This window comes from Vitis vinifera, chromosome 9 (assembly GCF_030704535.1).
Source record: "Vitis vinifera cultivar Pinot Noir 40024 chromosome 9, ASM3070453v1".
Classification (NCBI taxonomy): domain Eukaryota; kingdom Viridiplantae; phylum Streptophyta; class Magnoliopsida; order Vitales; family Vitaceae; genus Vitis; species Vitis vinifera.
Window position 1 is genome coordinate 10,206,816 of NC_081813.1, and position 21,593 is coordinate 10,228,408.

Below are 21,593 nucleotides of genomic sequence, written 5' to 3' on the forward strand. Positions count from 1 at the left end.
AATCAGAAGTCTGCAATGGTACTTTTTAAGTTTTAAGCTGTAAGTGAAAAGAGAGAGAAAGAGAGAGAGAGCGAGAGAGAGAGAGAGCATCAAACGCTGAGTTTCCCTCTTCATAATCTCTTCTGTCACCCCTCACCCGCCTTTCATGGGCGACTTTTCAAAACCCACCCAGTACTGTTTTGGACTCCTTAGGGCTGCTTGTAAATTTTGTACTGGATGAGTCTGTGTTTTGTTCCTGAAGCTGAGCTCAGCCCTCTCTGGAAGACTGGAACTTAATGTTAAATGCATGAATGAAAGGAGAAAAAGTTGCAGTTCAGTACTTGTAGAGGAAGATTTTTTTGGACTGTTCACCATGAAAAACAGGGATTTCTCTTTATTTTACTGTAGAGGAATTAAAACCTTCAAAAGAATACTGTGTGGTAGGGGTGTGCTGTGGGGATATGAAGCAATCTCACCCAGGACCCCCACCAATGCATGGCAATTTTAGATGGAAAATACAAACACCCAGGTAGAAAATATAGTAATAATATAGCTAGCATCGTCATACAAGAGAGAGCTAAGTGTTTTTTACTACACTTGTGTCGTATTCATCTTCCCAAGTCTCCTGACTCATGGACTGCAACTTTCATCATGCACAGCCATGCACAAGGGAAACACAGTCCATGGGTGAGACATAGCCGTTAAGAACCAAAGTTCCAAATAAAACAAAAGAAAATACAAAGAACGGAAAAAGAAGGAACAGAAAAGAAGTAGAAACTAAGATATAGAGGGATCATGTAGAAGGTGAAAGAGGCACTGATGCAGCATTTCTGTTACTGAAATTGACACCCAGCTTCAAATCTAGCTCCACATTTACTTTTCCCTTAACTTCAGTGGTGGAAGGGATAGAACTAGAACTGAAGAGATGAGCAACAGAAGTGACTACTGAGCACTTTCTTCTATTCTGCGCCTTAGGCTTACTACTCATATTCCTCTTCATTTCAGATGATGACGACGAAGAAGATGGGGATGAGAGAGGCAACACCGAGGGGATCTCGAAGTTGGTCCGAGCTTTCGACCCTCTGAGCCGCCTCGCCGCCGCGTCGTATGCACGCGCTGCCTCCTCCGCCGTGTCGAACGTGCCCAGCCAGTGCCTGCAGCGCCCGATTCTGTCGCGAATCTCCGCCGACCACCTCCCCCACGGCCGCTTTCTCACTCCTCTATAGCTCTTCTGCACGGAAACGTCACCGATATTTTTCTTATCCACCACTGTCTTTTCGGCACCGAAGCGCTGCGAAACCGGCACGAACCCCGAAATCCCGCCACCATCACAGCTGCTCCCACTCTTTTTCCCTCCAAAGAGAACGTGTTGGCCAACAACCGCAGCTATTCCGTCAAGAACCGGAGGAATTTCGGCTTCCTTCTGGGTACCATCCCCCAAATTCCCCGATAAATCGGCCAAAACAGCACCATTGCTGGGCAGGTTGACGAGCTCCGGGACAGAAACAGAAGAAAGTGAGAAGTGGGCTCCAAGAAGGGATCCGTAAAACGGTGCGGTTTCGCTCAAGTAGCGTAAGGTTTCATGAACTTCGAAGGATTCAGGTTTAGGAAAAAACGTAACAGCTCGCAAAGCTTCTCGGTCCATGGTTTTCCCGCTGTTGTTGTGCTGAGAAGAGAGACACATTCATGGAGAGTGATGAAGTCCTACAGTCCCCGTTTATATATAGCAGCAGAATAAAATATTATTTATTAAAATATTTATTGTGTAATTAATTAAATAAAATATGAAAATAAAAAAGATTTTATTAAGAATATAAGAAGATATTCCTGTCAACATCGATGAGACACCAATCCCTCATATTTACATGCTCGTCCGACCTCTGCAGGAAGGGATATACGCTTGTGAAATGTCGCAAGTACCCCCACGATACGCTTTGTGAATGTCTCACTGTGGAAGAAGAGATGGGTACAGGAGGAAAATGAAGTGATGGGATTTTAATGGTGTGGATGATCTCGAGGAATTGATGGCATATCTGAGCCGTGGGATCGGGTTAACGTGTAGGTCAGCGTCAGGGTGGCGTCAAAGGACAAGATTGTTTGACTGCTAAGTGATGGGTATTTGATGGCATGCATTATATGGGAGAGATGTTCTGGTGGTACAGAGGTGCATGTGGAGGACCGTTATGTAAGAAGGAGATGTGGGTTTGGTTGCATAGAGTAGGATGAATCAGTGGCCTACATTGAAACATGAAAAGTCCTGATCATGTCAATCACCCAAGTTGGGCCCGCTCAGGGGAAAATCTAAAATCGAATTCCAAAAGATGATCACCACCGTCCATTCTTTTGTTTGATGCGTAGCCCGTAGGTATACGAATGAGAGCATGATTACGTTCAAGTGCCATAATGAAGGGAAGTTGAAATTTTTGTTATTTTTACTTTTCTTTATTCTGCAAAATATGATTATTTTTCAATATTTATTTAAATATGGCTACAAAATCTATAAGAAAAGTAGAGTTATCATGAATTCTAAGTCCGAAAAAAATTAGATGGAATGAAAAATCAAATAACAATAAAAGTATATCAAGTAAAGATTTAGAAAATTTAAAATAAGAATTTTATTTTATTTATTTATAGTTATATTTATTTTAATATAATAAAATAAAAATATTGGTTTTACTATCGAAACAAAAATAAATCAAATTTCATCAAAATGTTGAAAGGATAGTTCAAAAATAATAAAAATATACATATTAAAATTATTTTATTAAAATTATTTTATTAAAAATAATATATATATATATATATATGATATAATTATAATTTTTTATATTTAATGGTAATATTATATGGATAGATAATAAAAGTGAAATTTTAAAGTATGCAATTAATACTAATTTATAATAAATATTTGATTTTATTAAAATATCAATAATTTATATAAATTATATTGTAATAAAATGGTTATAATTTAACTTTAATATGAAACTAATAATTTAAATTATCTAATTTTATTCAAATTATATAAAATAAATAATTTAACTTGAACTACAATTATAATTTATAATATTAGTAATTAAATTTAAAATTGACTTATGCATATAAATTAGATTGAGTATGCAAATTAAATTGTAAATTTTGGAAAGAAATCAAAAATAAAATTCGAGCAACATAAGGTAAAAATTGAATTGACATTTTAATAATGCAAAAATCAAAGCAAACCAAACTTGTTTTAAATTTGTTTGATTTGGTTTAGATGATCGATTAGATGCAGGTTAATTTAGGATTGAAGTCTAATTTATTTTGAAATTAATTAGAATCAACTTGAGTTTGAAGCTTAAAATATATTTAAAATTTCAAACTAAAATATAATAAAGATATTTAAAAATTAATTTAACTATAGTCTAATAATAATGAAATACTTTAATAAATTTTATAAAATATATAATAATAAATATAAATAAATTTATTAAACATAGAACAATTATAAATTATAAAAGATAAAGTCTTATATAAATGTCGATTTGATTTGGTTTTTATAGGTTAGGAGAAAATAAAATTGAAAATTGACAATAAAGTTAAATTTCAAAATTCTTAAATCAAACAAATTTTTATAGTTATGAACACATTGAATCTTAGGCATAGCATCAATATTAATCTTAGGTATAAAAAATCATGAAACAAAGTTTATATTTCAATCAACTTGAATAAAAGTAAGACAAATTTTCTTCATTTAAAGAGATTAATTAGATATTCCCCCAAAAAAAAAAGGTTATATGTAAGTAGAAAGGAATGAGTAACTATTCTACCATTTATCAATAATAAAACTTAAAATGTTTATGAAAAGGAGAAAATTAGACAATTACACAAAAGGATATACAACTTATAAAAGAAAAATAAGATAATATCCTTAATAAATAAGTATAAATTCAGCTATCTAGCCTTCAATAAGTTTTGATTATCTAAGTTATATGGCATAAGAAAGAAAGATAATTTTAGCAAGGTAGATACCATAATGAAAATAAGATATTTGGTTTTTTGAATTATTAAATATATATATATATATATATATATATATATATGGACACACATACCACACCAATGAAAAAATAATAGAACAAATTAGATTAATATAAAGTTTAACAATACACTAATACCTTGTGTTATGATATTCATGGTGCGCTTAAGAGTCATTCTTTAAAGGCATTTCTATTTTTTTTTAATCTTTAAAAGATAAAAATTTTAAAGTGTTAAAAATATTAAAAATATTTTTTAAAATTATTATCAAATAGAATTTTAGAGTCAATTTGACAATAATTCTAAGAAGTTTTTTTAACCTAATAATTTTTTTTTAAATTTAAAAAATGGTATTTGGTAAAATTTAGAAAACATTTTTAAAAATATGAAAAATGATTTATGATATTGAAAAATCACTTATAGAAGAAACAAATTATGGTAATGAAAGTTAAAATTTTTAAAGTGTTAAAAATGTTAAAAATACTTTTTAAAATTATTATCAAATAAATTTTATGAGTATGTTTGACAATTTTTAGCCTAAAAAGTGTTTTTTTTTTTCTTTTTTTTAAAAAGTATTTGGAAAAATTTAGAAAAAAAACTTTTAAAAATATGAAAAATCATTTATAAAAGAAACACATTGATTTTTATAGAAACACTTTTAAATAAAATACTTTTATTAAAAACACATCAAATAAAAACACTTTAAAAAACAATGCTATTGAAATAAGAGCTTGTTAGGTGGAGTTTTTAAAAACAGTTTTATGTTTTTACAAATTTATATTACTGTTTGGTTAGTTTTTAAAAAATTAAGTGAAATAAAGATCAACTTTTAGAGAACAAGTAAAAATTGTTTTTACCAATTTTTAAAAATAATATAAAAACACATACACTATTATTTATCTTCTACGTAGAATCTTTATTTATTTATTTATTTTTCGTTAGACAAATTAACTCCAAATTAAACAAGATTTAATGTGTTGGATTTGTTAACAAGTCTATTATTTTTTTTAAATAATTTAAAATTTAAATAATAAACTCATTAATACCCAAAAATTTATTAATATAATAAAATATTTTTTTAACATATAATAAAATAGTATATTTTCTACTAAAAATATAATTTATGATTTTATTATAATATTACTATTTATGTTTTACTAAAAAACTATATATTTTAATTTATTTGTAATTACAAATTATTTTCATTTTCAACAAGACTTCAGTTAAATTTAATTAATTAATATGATATAAATTGAATTTAAAATGTTTTTACAAAATCAAAATATTTTTTTATAAAAAAAGCCAATATATTCAAACAAGTCTTTATTTTTTTATTTTTAAAATCCTTCTATAAAAATAACTTCCCAAATATCCTTAATTTTATAAAACATTAAAAAACTTTTTTTTTTATTCTTTAACTTTAAAAAAGTTTCTAAAAATACATAAGAAATCATGATCAAACAATTTTATTTTTTTTTAAAATAATTAAAATACTTAATTGACTTGTACTAAAAATAAATAATAAAATTATTTTTATTTTATAGAAATTTTTGTTTCACTACAGTAAAAAAAATGTTTCATAATTAAAAGAAATTATTTATCTTTTGTGGATTTAATTTTTATTTTTTAATAAGACTTAATTTGAATTTGATTTCATATCATTATAAATTAATTTTATAAAATAAAAATAATACATTATTTTTAAAAACAATATAAATTCTTTCTTCCAAACAAACTTCTTACTTTTTATTTTTAAAAACTATTTTTTAAAACATCTTATCAAACCCTCTAATTTATTAAAAATTCTAAAAAATTATTTTTTATTCTCTATTTTAAAATTAATTTTATGTACAAACACAATTCTGTCCTTTGTAGAAGACAAAGTTTTATGTACAAACACATATGATTAACAACTGAGATCCTCGTTTAATGATCATCATTTTCACATTATTTTTAGAATTTTTGCCACTAATATCCAGACACAACTTCCTCATATTTCTTTCTAAAATTTTTATTGTTCGGATTTAGACTATTTGGTATAAATTGTACATGTCCCATCAAATTAATGCAAGTGTACTGTGTTATCTGCATAAGGGTTAATGATGGCAAATAAAAGGCTATAAACAAAGGCTCAAGAAATGATGATAATAGTATCAAATTCTAGTTTAAAATACGAATATACATTTATTATTATTATTTTTTAAAAAAATTTAATACCCTATTTGATAACTAGTTTTCAAAATCATTTTGAAAAATGAATTTTTTTTTAAAAAATAATAACTGTTTTATGATGTTTTATAAAACACAGGTTTATTTGGATTATATTTTTAAATATATTTTAAAAATAATTTTTATGTTTGAAGTTTTATTTTTAATCATTAGACATGTTTTTATAATTATTTTTTAAAGCAATTTTAAGAAAAAAAAAAAGATGAAAACAATTTTTTTTTTAACATTTAGGGTTTGTTTTTTAAATATTTTTAAAAATAGTTTTTTTATTTTCTAAAAAAAATAAAAACATATTTGATAATAAAAAAATTACTTTTTATTCTTAAAAACAAAAAATATGATGTGTTTAAATAATATTTTTTAAGTGATTTCAATTGTTTTTTATTTTTGTTTTTTAAGGGTTGTTTTAAAATAATAGTAATGTAAAATGATTAAAAATAAAATATTATATATAAAAAAGAATATTTAAAAATAAGTTAAAAGCTTTTTAGATTCCTAAACAAACCAATCTTTTAATGATTCTTCTACATGCTCTTAAGTTTGTGAATTGTAATAGGTGGCAGAGGTAGGACCTTAGTTGAAGGACAACTTTTAATATATAAATTTTTATCAATTATAAGGAATGTGGGTCTTAGCTCGATGGTCCAACTCTGACATTTTTCGGGGGGACAAAAGCTGGGTCCTGAGTTTGTAAGAAGTGGAGCTTTATGTTTTTTTTAAACAATTTTAGGGGGGCCCTTGCCCTCCTTCTTGGCTCCGCCCCTCAATGTGATTAGAGAGGTTATTGAAAAAGTAGAACTCATTTTATCATAGAAATGAAAATGACTCTTAACAAATATAAATTTTAATTTTGATAGTTAATTTATACAAAAATAGTTATCTCTTCCCATTTCAAACAACTTTTAGGTCATTGGTTCCGAAAAATCTGAAGGAAAATATAAGGAAAAGATCGAAGGGTGTACTTGTTATATTCTTGTTAACAGAAAAATAAATGACTCATGTACTTGTTAACAGGCATTAAATTGATGTGCACTTTTGTATACATCAAAATTTTACATAAAAAAGTGATTGGGGGTCGATCTCCACCTCAAAACGCACTTTGGAACCCTTAGTACATTCTTCTCAAAATTTAGTACATCCTTTATTAAATTTGGTACATCCAATCCTATCGCTTTCGGGACCCCCATCTAAACATGGATGACACATGATTTCATTTTGAAACCCATAAGGAAGTGATTGGGGGTTAATCCCTACCTTGATATGCACTTTGGAACCCTTGGTACATCATTCACAAAATAATAATATATTGATATGAGAAAAATAATTAACAGATAGCATTAAATTGATGTGTACTTTTGTCTTTTACTTTTGAGGGTAATTGTGGAACAAATTTGAAAGCACTATTGGAGTGTACAATATTTTTTTTCATTTTACACCAAAATTAAAAAGAAAAAAAGTAAAGTTCCAAAATCTCATATTTTTTGTAGTTGGTGTATGGTTAGATGATTTTCCCAAAATAAAACTAGATAGTATCAAATTCTAGTTTAAAATATGAATATACATTTATTATTTTTTTACTTTTTTTCTTTAAAAGAATTTAATACCCTATCTGATATAACTTGTTTTCAAAATCATTTTCAAAAATGAATTTTAAAAATAATTTAATAACTGTTTGATGATGTTTTATAAAAAAAAAAGTTTGTTTGGATTATATTTTTAAATATATTTTAAAAATAATTTTATGTTTGAAGCTTTATTTTAATCGTTATATATGTTTTTATAATTAATTTTTTAAAACAACTCTAAAAAAAAAAAAAAAGTGAAAACAACTAGAAATTACAATATTTTTAAAAATAGTTTTCTATTTTCTAGAAAAAAAACATAAAAACATATTTGATAATAATAAATTATTTTTTATTCTTAAAAACAAAAAATATAATGTGTTTAAATAATATTTTTTTAAGTGATTTCAATTTTGTTTTTTTTTTTGTTTTCTAAGGGTCGTTTTAAAAAAATAGTCATGTAAAATGATTAAAAATAAAATATTGTATATCAAAAATTATATTTTAAAATAAGTTAAAAACTTTGAGATGCCTAAACAAACTTTTCATTTTAAAAAACATTAAAAAACATTTTTCTATTTTTAAAAATAAAAAATAAAAAATAAAAAACAATTACCAAACAAATCCTAAATTTTTTTATGAAGTATTATATTTCACTATTATATTTTTATTTATTATTTTAACATTTAATAAGAACAAAAAAAAAAAGTAATATTAGAAAAAATTAACATAAAAAATAAAAGACAAACACAAAATTATTCAAACTATAACTAAAATTTTGGTTTTTCTTATTTTAAAATTTTAAAATAAGAAGAATGTTAAATAAGAATGACAATAGAATGGATTTTTTTGGGCATCTGTTCTGTCCGATTCCTCGTGGAACGAGTTTTAATTTTAATTAAATAGATTTGAGACGGTTAAATCAATGTTAAATAATCTGATTGACACCACAAACCAATCTTTTAATGATTCCACGTGCTCTTAAGTTTGTGAATTGTGATAGGTGGCAGAGGTAGGACCTTAGTTGAAGGACAACTTTTAATATATATAAATTTTTATCAATTATAAGGAATGTGGGTCTTAGCTCGATGGTCCAACTCTGACATTTTTCGGGGGGACAAAAGCTGGGTCCTGAGTTTTTAACAATTTTAGGGGGGCCCTTGCCCTCCGTCTTGGCTCCGCCCCTCAATGTGATTAGAGAGGTTATTGAAAAAGTAGAACTCATTTTATCATAGAAATGAAAATGACTCTTCACAAATATAAATTTTAATTTTGATAGCTAATTTATACAAAAATAGTTATCTCTTCCCATTTTAAACAACTTTTAGGTTTCGGAAAATCTGAGAGAAAATGCAAGGAAAATAAAATAAAAAAGAAAATAAAAAATAGATTAAAAATTGATAAATTATTTTATTTATTACTTCAAACTATTTTATATATTTTAACTTGTCGATATAAAGATTCAATAATTTAAACATACATAAAATCTTAATTAATTTTAATTATATTTAATTTTCTTTTATATTTTTCATAAAACAGTCAAATATAAAATAATAATTTTTCTTTATATTTTTTTTTCTTTTCTTAATGTTTTTTGGGAACCAAACACAACCTTAATCTTTGTAAAATTTTCTTAGGCTATCTTTTATTCTTGAAAAGTACTAAAAAAAAATATTAAAAAAATAAAATTTTTCATATTTGATTTTATTATGAAAAATGTGAAAGAAAATAAAATATAATTAAAATTAATAAAAAATTTATATATATATATATATATATATATTTAAATTATATAAATTTTATATAAAAGATTTAAATAAGAAAAAATAAAATTGAAATAAGATATAAAAATAATTTATTAGTTTTGAATTTATTTTATTCATTTATTTTTTTCTTGTATTTTTCCTCAGGAAATAAAGAAAGTTTATTTTCTCAATTTTTTCTTTTGAAAAATCTTATCAAATACATTCTTTATAATTAATTAATTAATTAATTAATTAATTTCAAATCATACTCCAATATATGATCCCAAAATAAGCATAAGCTATACCCTTGAAGCCTACAGTACAAGGGTGGTGTTCCATGCAGCACCATCTCGTCATCCAGCTGCACACATTCAGAGAACACCCAGTTTAACTTTCTCTGTTTGTTGCAAAACTCAAACAAGAAGTTTCTCCTCATTGATAATAAGAGTAGGGACAATCACTAGGAAGAAAAAGAGAATGTCGGTCTACGTAACCCCCTAAACACAGAGTGAAAGAGAGGGAGAGAGAGTTTCCCAATGACGAAGAGCGGAGCACGCGAGAGTTTTAGTGTTCTACAACACCCTTCGGTCCGAGAGATCTTCCCAACCATTCCGTCTGGGGGATGGAGAAAAAGAAACAAGACAAAGAAAGTATGTTATCATGATATCTTTATTAACCTTGTACTTTGCTCTTTGCAAAGATTGATGCAGTGTGGGCTTATGGGAAATGTAAAAGTGCTTCCTGCATCTTCTTTTTGAAGCCATGGATGGAAGCCACTTTTCAATATTCTTTTTTCCCTTGTTTCTCTTTCGTAAGAATAGTAATGGTGGGGTTGCTCTTTGCATGATTCATGTTTGACACGTTTACGCAAGGTTGGATTGGAGTTGCCTCCCAGTCTTGTCATATTTCTAATTTAATTTGTGTTTTACAATTTAATTTAATTTAATTTAATTTTTAAGTTTTTATTTTTATTTTTTATAATAAGCTGGGCCATTGGACTGCCCTGGAATTGAAATCCTGACTTCACAATTGAACAAACATCTGGATTATATCTAGATGTTCTTGAAAAATTTAAAAGTAAAAATAAAAATTATTAAAAAAAACACTTTCCCAAATACCCATTTTATAAGTTCATGAAAATGATCCTTTGAATGGTTTTTAAATGCTAAAATCATTGAATTTTTTAAAATAAAAATATAATTTTATTAACATTTTAAAAAAATTAATAATTTTTTGGAATTATTATGCAAAATAATTCAAAAAATTTTGAAAATTATTATTTTTTGTTTTTGTGTTTGTTTAACTTTTTTATTTTCTAAAACATGATCTCTCAAAAATGAAAAAGGAAAAAGGGGGCTATAACCTTTACTAATCAAGTCAACTTTTAAAGACATCCTCACTTGGAAAATGTCAAAACTACCCTTATGCTCATTTTGTTCGAAATTCCCTAAAATCACCCTAATTATTTACTTTATCTAAAAAAATCCACGCACTGTTTAACATAAGCCTCATTCTTTTTATTTATTTATTTATTTTATTATTATTATTTTTAATAACAAATTAACTTTTTACTTAATTCCGCCGTAAAATTTCAACATTTTTCTCCCAAATATCTCAATTGCTCTCCATACTAGCAAGTTAAGGAGACTATCCTATATGTCTTTTATGCTTTTCAAATGTAAAAATTATTGAATTTTTGAAACGAACAAAGAAATATTTTTTAACATTTTTTAAATTCATAATTTTTTAGATTTATTGTATAAAAAAATTCTAAAAAAATTTAATTTTTTATTTTTTAGTTTAAAAACTAATAATTTTTAAAATAATTTTAAAGTAAAAAAATTAAGCCAATTAATCTAATAATTTCTAAGATAATATTATCCTAGATTTAATTACACCTTTATGTGTGTTTAATTATACCCCGCATCTAATAAATTTTCCCTAAATTCTCTAATTTTTTCACTGGGTACATAAACTCTAAATTAAGTAAAACTTGATATGTTGAAATAGTTTAAGAGTTTTGTCATTTTTAAAAATGATTTGGAATTGACAAACCAAGTCAATTAATGCAAAATATTCACAAACCAAACTAGTTGAAAATGCTTATTTTTCTTTGTACACAATTATGTTTTAAAAAAAGGTTTTTCGTCATGCAAATGAACTACAAATCAATTGATACTTAATATGTGAGATTCAAAAAACAATTTTAATAATTTTTAAAAATAACTTGAAACTCAAATAAGAACCGATTGATACCAAAATTTCCCTTACCAAAGTGAATCCTAACCCCTATCGTAAGTGGTAGTACATATGTATTGTATAAAAAAAGAAGTTCGGTTTTAGAAAAAAAATAAAAAGAGTTGATATAATAAAAAAAAATGAATCCTAACCCCTATCATTTTAAATTTCATTTGATTTTATTGTTTTAAAATAACAATAAATATAATTAATAATTTTTTAACATTTTTAAAAATTAATAATTTTTTGGAATTATTTTGCGGGTAGCGCCTTTACTAATCAAGTCAACTTTTAGAAGACATCCTCACTTGGAAAATGATTTGGAATTAAGTAAATTAAGTAAAACTTGATATGTTGAAATAGTTTAGAAGTCTTGTAATTTTTTAAAATGATTTGGAATTGACAAACCAAGTCAATGAATGCAAAATATTCACAAACCGAACTAGTTGAAAATGCTTATTTTTGTTTTTTCTTTGTACATAGTTATGTTTAAAAAAAAAAAAAGAGTTTTTCATCACGAAAATGAACTCTAAATCATAATTTTTTTTTTCTTTTTTTGACTTTCTAACCCTTAATAATTAGATAAATGATAATAATTAACATATATATTTAAAAAAATCCAAAAAAAAAAGAACAAAAATAAATTTCTTGAAAGACTTACCTTAAATTTTACTCCATAGAGAATAAAAATAATCAAAAGTGAAATCAATCTTGACGTTTATCTCTTTGTTGTTCTTTTTTTAATCTCTTCATCCATCTCTTTAAGGTTTTTCTCTCTTTTCCATCTTCTTAAGATTTGTCAAATATATCTATATATTAAACTAAAACTTCCGAATGTGGTTTAAAATTTGTAATTTCCCTGGTTTTTCTTTTTTAACTAATGTATCCTTATCTTTATCCTTATATCCTTATCCTTATTATTATTATTATTATTATTATTATTATTATTCCGTTAAACTAAATTAGACATTACATTATCCCTCCAAAAAAAAAGTTTAATCTTTTAATCTTAGCATACTTGGAATTGGGAAAAGACTAAACTTTTTCCCATGAAAACTAAATTAGGGATATAACATTCTCCCCTCTTAAAAAAAAGTTTAGTCCTCTAAACTTTGCATGCCTGAAATCAGAAAAAGATATGGAAACTTTTCCCTCATCTCACATTCAAGTTCCCAAGTCATCTCTCGTTGAAAGTGATTACTCCATTGAACTTTGACTGAACTTTGACTAATCTAACTGTTGCACGATGTAACACCTTATCCATCATGTCAACAATTCAAATTATAACTTCGATCCTCATAAGATAGATTTTCTACTAATTGAATCAGTTCAAGTTCCACAACATGTGAAAGATCATAAACCTACTTTCTCAAAGCTAATATGTGAAATACATTTTGAATCTTTTCCGAACTTGAGGGCCAAGCCACCCTGTATGCTAAGGTGCCAACTTTCTCTAAAATTTCCAATGGTACCACAAACCTAGGACTAAGTTTCCCTTTTAAACCAAATCTCATAACTAACTTCATAGGCAATACTTTGAGAAACACATGATCATCAACTTGGAACTCTAAATTTCACTTTCTATTATCAACATAGTGTTTTTGTCCATTTTGAGTTGTTTTCAATCTTTCTTTGATTAAGGCATTTTTTTTAGAAGTTGCTTGTACTAATTCTAGTCCTAAAATTTTTCGCTCACCAACCTCATCTCAACAAATAGGGGACCTACAGTTTCAACCAACAAAGCTTCAAAAGGTGTCATACCAATACTACTTTGAAAACTATTATTGTAGGTAAACTCCACTAAGGGTAAATGGTTGTCCTAGTTACCTTCGAAATATAAAACGTGCTTGAAGCATATCTTCCAAAATCTGAATTACCCTTTCAGATTGTCCATCAGATTGAGGGTAAAAGGTTGTACTAAAATTAGCTGAGTTCCAAGAGCTTTTTGCAACCCCTTCCAAAACTAGAAGGTAAAACGAGTGTCTTGATTTGTTACTATAGATATTGAAACTCCATGCATCCTCACAGTCTCCTTAACATATAATAGGGCTAATTTGTTCAAGGACTAAGTAGTTTACTAGGCAAAAAGCAGGTTGATTTAATCAGTCTATTAATAATCATCCACACTACATTACTATCCACCACAAATTTAGGAAAACCAGAAACAAAATCCATTGTAATATGCTCCCAATTCCACTTAAGAATGAGGAGTGGTTGCAACATACCAGATGGACGTTGATGCTCAACTTTTGACCTGCTAACAAACTAAGCACTAGGCAACAAATTAAGTGACATCAGGCTTCAAACCAGGCCATTAGTAAAGCTATTTCAATTCCTGATACATTTTCGTCTCACCAAGGTGGACTATAAACTTGAAAGAGTGAGCTTCCTCCAAAAATTCCTTCTTGAGATTTCCAACTTAGGGTATATATAAATGAGTTCTAAATCTCAATATTTCATTATCTGAAAGTACAAAGTTAGACTTAGTTCCTCTTTTGATCCCATCTATAATTTGAACAACTTATAGATCATCTCTATGTAAGGAATTGATCTTCTTAAACAAATTTAGTTGAACCTTGAGAAAATAATACTTTAGACTCTGAAACTTCAAATTGAGTTGGTAGTCTATTCAATTCAAATAACATATATGGTTGTCAAACTGTTAAGGTTGCTAAAGAACTAGAAGACTTCTTATTTAAAGCATTTATTACTACATTCACTTTACCAGGATGATATATAATAGAACAATTATAGTCCTTGAAGAGTTCAAGCCACCTTCTTTGTCTCAAATTCAATTCTTTTTTAAAAAGCAAATATTTTAGGCTTTTATGATCAGTGTAGATCTCACATGTCTCACGATACAAGTAGTGTCTCCATATCTTAAAGCAAAATCATTACTACTAATTCCAAATCATGAGTAGGATGGTTTCACTTATAGGGTTTCAGTTGCCTAGAAGCATAAGTTATGGCTTTCCTATTCTACATAACAACACAACTAAGCACTTGATGTGAAACATCACTATAAATAACATAAACCCCATAACTTGAGGGGATTGTTAACAATGGGGCAATCACCAATCTATTCTTCAGTTCTTGGAAACTTTTTTCACAATCATCTAACCACACGAATTTGACCATCTTCTGAGTAAGCTTGGTTAAAGGTTGAGCAATCTTAGAGAATCCCTCCATAAAACATCGATAATGACCACTAAATCTAGGAAAATCCTAACCTTAGTTATCGAGTTAAGCATGTTCCAACTGACAATAACCTCAACTTCCAAGTCTACCAATATTGTCTCAGAAATTACATAGAAAAGAAAGGAGACTCTATCCAACCAAAACTCACATTTCTTAAGCTTAGCAAATAGTTGATTGTCTTTCAAAGTTTGCAAAATAATTCTCAAATGTTGCTTGTGCTCCTTACTACTTTGGGATTATACTAAGATATCCTCAATAAAGATATCCACAAACTGGTTCAAATAGGGTTTAAACATCCTATTCATCAAATCTATAAAAGTTGTAGGGACATTAGTTAAGCCAAAAGCATCACTAAGAACTCATAATGCCCATGCTGAGTTTGAAAAGTGATCTTGGGTACATCCTTCCCCTTCACCCTAAGCTGATGATAACTAGAACAAAGTTTAATATTTGAGAATACATAAGCTCCTTGCAATTGATAAAATAGATCATCAATTCGAGGTAATGGGTATTTATTTCTGATAGTCACCTTCTTATGTTCCCTATATTAATAACTTATATATATATATATATATATATTGTTAGAAAAATTGAGCTAATTTAACTTAAGGTAATCACCTTAAAAGGAGGGTAAATAGGGTGATGATCTCTTTTTGTAAATTTAAATTATGTAAAATATATAATAAAAAAATATAAAAATAATCGCATATAAAGTAAGAGAGTAGGGAAGAGATAATGCAAACACAAGATTTTTATAGTGGTTCGACGCAACCTAGTCTACGTCCACTCTTCTCTAGCTTCAATCCCAAGATTGAGATTCCATTAATTCAAAGCTTCTAACCCAATCCTTCAAGCAATACAATTGGATTATGGTTCCAATCAACCCTTTTGGACTTTTGGCTCCAAGCACTCTTTACAACCTCAAAGAGATACCTCATTCTTGAACAACCCTTCAAGAGATACCTTACTCTTAAACAACCCCTCAAGTGATACCCCACGCTTGAGACTCCTTAAGTGATACCTTACACTTAGACTTTTCTTCTCAAAGATTTAAAAATGAAGATATGAAGTATTATCACAAAATCATAGTACAAAACTTAAGCTCAAATGATATAAAATAAACTAGGATTGAAAGGTGCACTAATGATATGCAAGTTTTAGAACAATGGTGCACTAAAAAACACTCTCCCAAGACTCAAATATATTCAAGAAATGTTTAGGAAGGTTAAAACTCTTGAAATAATGGAAATTGAAGCGTTTTTATAGAGGAAAAAAGCCAAACTAGCCGTTGGGGGTTTGTCCGGTTGAGCTTCAATTCAACCGGTTCACTAGCTATTAGTATTTAATGCATGGTAGGTGACCATTGGACCTTGACCGCCTCTCGACTGGTTGGGGTCTAACCTTGACTGGTCGTACAAGTGTTTTGGAAGAGAGAGAAAGTTTTTACACCCTTCGACTGGTTGAGCTGAACAGGTTGATCGGTTCCTCATCCTATTCAACCGGTTGAACCGTTTTTGACTCAACAACCATATTTTTCAACTTAAACCTTTTAAACATGTTCGAAAAGCATTTGACACAAGGTTTTAGTTAAAAATATGAAATCGTCCAGTTTTAAAATATTTAAAACAAAATAACTCTTGGATGATTTTGGTGCATAAATAAAGAATGTAATGTATGAAAAACCTAATGCACCAACAACCTTACAAAAAGATCATATGAAACTTAAGTCTTGAAAAACATTTTGCCTTGAGGTCTTTTTATTTTTATTTTTTATTTATTTTTTATTTTTTATTGATTTTCCTTTGATTTTGACTTGATTTTGTCTTTGTGATTGCCACTTTGAAAATCTAATTGCTAATCACACTTGAATTATAATTATTAGTTTCAAACCTTGTTTTATTTTCATCAAAATCGAGATTAACCAAACCTTGGTTTCACACACACACACAAATATATATACATATATATGGAAAAAGGCTTACAGAAATTAATTTATGATGTCTTTAATTCGAAGAGCCATTTAATACCACTATTATTAATAATAATAATCTAAAATTGATCCATGCCTCAAAAGAGGTGAATGTATATAGAGAGAGGCTTACAAAAATTAATTTCAATATTATACTTTTGAAAAGTTGGATTGGAGATGTTAACGAGATGAAATGAAAGGCTAGTGGCATGCCAATATAAGTAGAGATCTTAATGGTTTACGAGTGATTAATTAAAGGACTCCTAGTTACAGTAAAATTTAAATAAATAAATATTCGATAAATTAAAATTTTCGTTTAAATAATAAAATCTTTTGCTCCCATCTTGAATCTAGTGTACTAAATTAATAGTTTCATTAAATGCATAAGATAATAATTCTTTTAGAAATTCTTAAGGGCCTAAATAAATATAAATTAATAATTGCAATAAAAAAATACAAACAAAAATTCATAATGTAATATTAACTAACTTTTTGTAATTTTTATTTTCTTCATAATATAATATTTAATATTTTTTAAAAATTTATATTTTTTCTAAATTCAACTTTTTCTTGGAATCATCTCATACTTAACTTTCTTTATCTTCTAAGGCATTAAGTTTTCACACAATATCTTTTTCTTTTAAGAGTTTTATTTTTATTTTTATTTTTTATTTTTTTATCTTATACAATTAATAATCGTATCTTTGAATCTCTTAGCCTTCTTTGTATTAACTTTTGATTGTATATGTTATTTTGGGATTTATAAGTCATGCATATACAAGTATCATATAGTAGAAACATAATTCTCTCTTTAAATTAATAAATATATATTTATTAATAAATCAATAACTTTGTTGAAATAATAATAATTTCTCTTGATCTCGAAAATCTCTTAATCCGAAAAATATTTTTTTCAAAGGATTTTGCTAGTTGAAACTCAATACAATGAATTAGTGGTGATTACAACTCAATAAAAATCATATTTGTATGATCTAGTCATCGAAGTCTCACCTTTGTAAGACGTGAAAGACAAGGAGATTTGTGGACTCTCATCATAAATGGAAGGATTCAACCCTAGAGATCAATATTGGAAATCACTCACAATACATTCAATTGTAGTATTTATTTTATTAAATATTTAGTTTTTTAGCTTTTCCAATGTTTTTAGAATTGGACTAATTATTGAATCTAAAAAGTTACTGATTCACGATTCACTAGTTGAACCGTGGTCGAATCAATGACATCATAAATATATAATTTATATATTATTAAAATTTAAAAAAATTATAAAAGTTTAAAAAAATATATAAATAAATTAAAAATAAATAATATTTATTTATTTTTATCTTATGTATAAATATAAATGCATTAATATTTTAAACTTTATTAAATGAAATATGTATAATATTTAAATGTGAATATATTGAAAATGAAAGAAAATTTAATTATTTAATTTTAACTAATTTTATTTAACTTTTAAAAAAATTACTATTTTTATTTAATATTATAATTCTTTTTAGCAAAGAATATATTTCTTTTGTTTGCCGTAAATTAGAAGAAGTTGGATGTAGTTCAGCGGTGTGTTAGCTCATTTAATGAACTTGAGGTCAGGGTTCCAGTCTTTTGGGTGGGATTTTGTACATTAAATGGAATTGTTCAATTGGGCCTTGGGCTTTTTGAATAAGAAAAATGAGGGGGGTGGGTTGGGCCTACTTGAATGATAAAAGGAGAAGGGGCATTGAACCGGAAGAATTTCCAATTTTCCTTCCATGGTAAAAGAAATTTCCAAAACAAAGAGCACCTCCTCCACCCTTCAAGACGAATTATGAACTTCAATTCTAATTTGAGAAAATTGGAAAAATATGTAACACAAATTAAATATTTAAAAATAATAATAATAATTTTTCAAATTTCAAGTTAAAAAGATTAAATACATTTTATTTCATTTAAAAAGACTAATTAAAATTTTTTGAAGACAATAACTAACATATACTAATTTTTATATTCTTTTAAAATGAAAAAATAATTATGGTCATGTGGAAATTATACATATGCATCATTTTCACTAAGATTCTTGTTCTCTTCTACTTCTTTTCCTTCTTTCAGTCCACTTGTTCCTAGAAAACTTTTTCATTTGATTTTTTATATTAATGATATAGGTTTTGTATCTTTAAATATATCTATTATTATTTTTTAATTATTTTAATTTTAATTTTAATTTTTTATGAAACCTAATTTAGATAATACATTTATGAAAAGTATTAAGTAGCTTTTTTAGAAAGCAAATTCCTTTTTATTTGACTAATGAAAAAAATGTTAAAAAAGAAAGTAATGATCTTTTTTGTGTTTAGTTCTAAAATGTTAAGTATTTTTTTTTTCTTAACGTAAAAATTTGCTTTGGACGACAGAAAAATATTTCATGTTTGATTGGAAACAAATTCTACAATTTTCAAAAGGAATAATTACAAATTATTTTCTCATCCACTCATCAATTATCCAAGAGTGAAAGGTTGTTTTGTACTCATTCAAGTTTAATAATGATTTTAAAAAACTTTTCTAGTTTTTCTAACACTTAAAAGTAAGGGTTTATTTGAAAAAGTTTTTAAAAATAGTTTTCAATTTAAAAAAATAGAAAACAACTTTTAAAAATTCTTTTACATGTTTGGTAATTATTTTTGAGTTGTAATTTTTTAAAAACAAGATTAAAAAAAAAAAAATTCAAAGAACAACCTCAGGCTGTTTTCTATTGTTTTTTAAAACAAAAGAAAATTAAAAAAGGCAAAAAGAAATTGTGAATGAGAGGCTCGATAGAGAGAAAAGTTTCCCATCCTCAAAACGCATAGAGAAGACAACAAGAACAAACTGTTGAGATATTAGGAATGTTTAATATTAGGAAAGTTGAGATATTAGGATATTAGTTGTTTTTTTCTTATATCATTCCTTCCTTCTTCTATCACTTCTTTAGTTTCTGAGTGGTCATTACTACTTGGTTCCAAAGTTGTACCACTCATATCCAACTCACCCGCTTCCTGGTTCACTAGTTTAGATTGTCCAAATTCATCTTCCTCAGAGATATGATAATCATAATCGAAAGTCTGAATTTCCTTCTAGTACTCCCCCTGAAGTTTAGACTCAAATGAAAAATACATTGAATCTTCATGAAACACCACATCCATTGTAATAAACATTCGTCGAGTTGGAGGATGCTAACATCGATATCCCTTTTTGTGCAATGCATATCCAACAAACACACATTGCAATGCACGAGAAGTTAACTTGGTGCGTTGGTGTTTGTGTAGATGCACAAATGCCATGCAACCAAAAACATGAGGAGGTAGATTTGGGATGGTTGGGGCAACTACGACATTAGTAAGAGCTTGGAGAGGTGTTTGGAAGTTAATTGAGCTGGAAGGTACCCGATTAATCAAGTATGAGGCAGATGTGATTGCTTCTCACTAATAAGATATCGGTATTTTTTGTACTATCAAGGAAGCACGAACAACCTCTAACAAGTGCCGATTTTTCCATTTAGCGACTCCATTTTGTTGGGGTGTATTCGAACAAGTAGTCTGATGAATGATGCCATGTCCTTCCAAATACTTTTGAAGATCAGAACTCTGATATTCTCTACCATTATTGCTACGCAGAACCTGAACCTTTGCATTGTACTTCACCGTATAGATCCAACGACAGCCAACTCGAACCTTTGCAGTTAAAGACAGTAATACTCGAACTGTGTTGAGCCTAATCAAGTATCAACCGATGAGGGAAGATACCAGAGACTTTTGGGGAGATTAATGTACTTAGCTTATACAAGACCAGATCTTGCTTTTGCATGAGTGTAGTAAGTCAATACATGCATAATCCTGGAGAGCAACATATGAATGCAGTCATGCGTATTTTGAGGTATTTGAAGAATGCTCCTAGGAAGGGAATTTTGTTCACAAAAAATGTTGATCATCAGAGTATAGAAGTATATACTGATGCTAATTGGGCCGGTGCAGTGGATGATAGGCGATCTACATCTGGTCACTTTACCTTTGTAGGTGGTAATCTTGTGACATGGAAAAGTAAGAAGCAGAATGTCGTCTCTCGTTCAAGTGCAGAAGCGGAATTTAGGGGTATGACTTTAGGACTTTGTGAGGCATTATGGCTAAGACTCCTCTTACAAGATTTAGTTTACCTATCTAGGCAACCAATCCAATTGTTTTATGACAATAAAGCCGCATGTGATATTGCTCATAATCCAGTACAACATGATCATACAAAGCATGTCGAGATGGACATATTCTTCATTAAGGAGAAGTTGGATGATAAGATTGTGGAATTGCCTAAGATTCGATCAGAAGATCAATTGGTCGATATCCTCACCAAAGCCGCAGTCTCAAGTCGAGTGTTCTAAAAATTTTTAGACAAGTTGGGCATGTGTGACATCTATGCACCAACTTGAGGGAGAGTGTTGAGATATTAGGAAAGTTGAGATATTAGGAATGTTGAGATATTAGAAATGTTGAGATATTAGGATATTAGTTGCTCTTTCCTTATGTCATTCCTTCCTTGTATCATTCTTTCCCATTCTTAGAATGGTTATTACCCTCTATATATACTCTGTACATGAACGAATGAAATAATCAATGAAAAACTACCATTCATCAATTT

The 21,593-nt window shown here is 27.7% G+C and overlaps 1 protein-coding gene across 1 annotated transcript; it reads right to left on the minus strand.

Annotated features, from left to right (window-relative positions):
* Positions 1-549: 549 nt before the first annotated feature.
* LOC100250926 (ethylene-responsive transcription factor ERF084) lies at positions 550-1,653 on the minus strand. The gene has a single exon (XM_002271262.2). It carries the CDS (start codon positions 1,622-1,624, stop codon positions 773-775), a length of 852 nt encoding a protein of 283 aa, XP_002271298.1. The 5' UTR covers positions 1,625-1,653; the 3' UTR covers positions 550-772.
* Positions 1,654-21,593: the final 19,940 nt, after the last annotated feature.

Excerpts from the sequence above, each read along its gene's own strand:
- LOC100250926 (XM_002271262.2), bottom strand. The coding sequence starts at position 1,624 with ATGGACCGAGAAGCTTTGCGAGCTGTTACGTTTTTTCCTAAACCTGAA.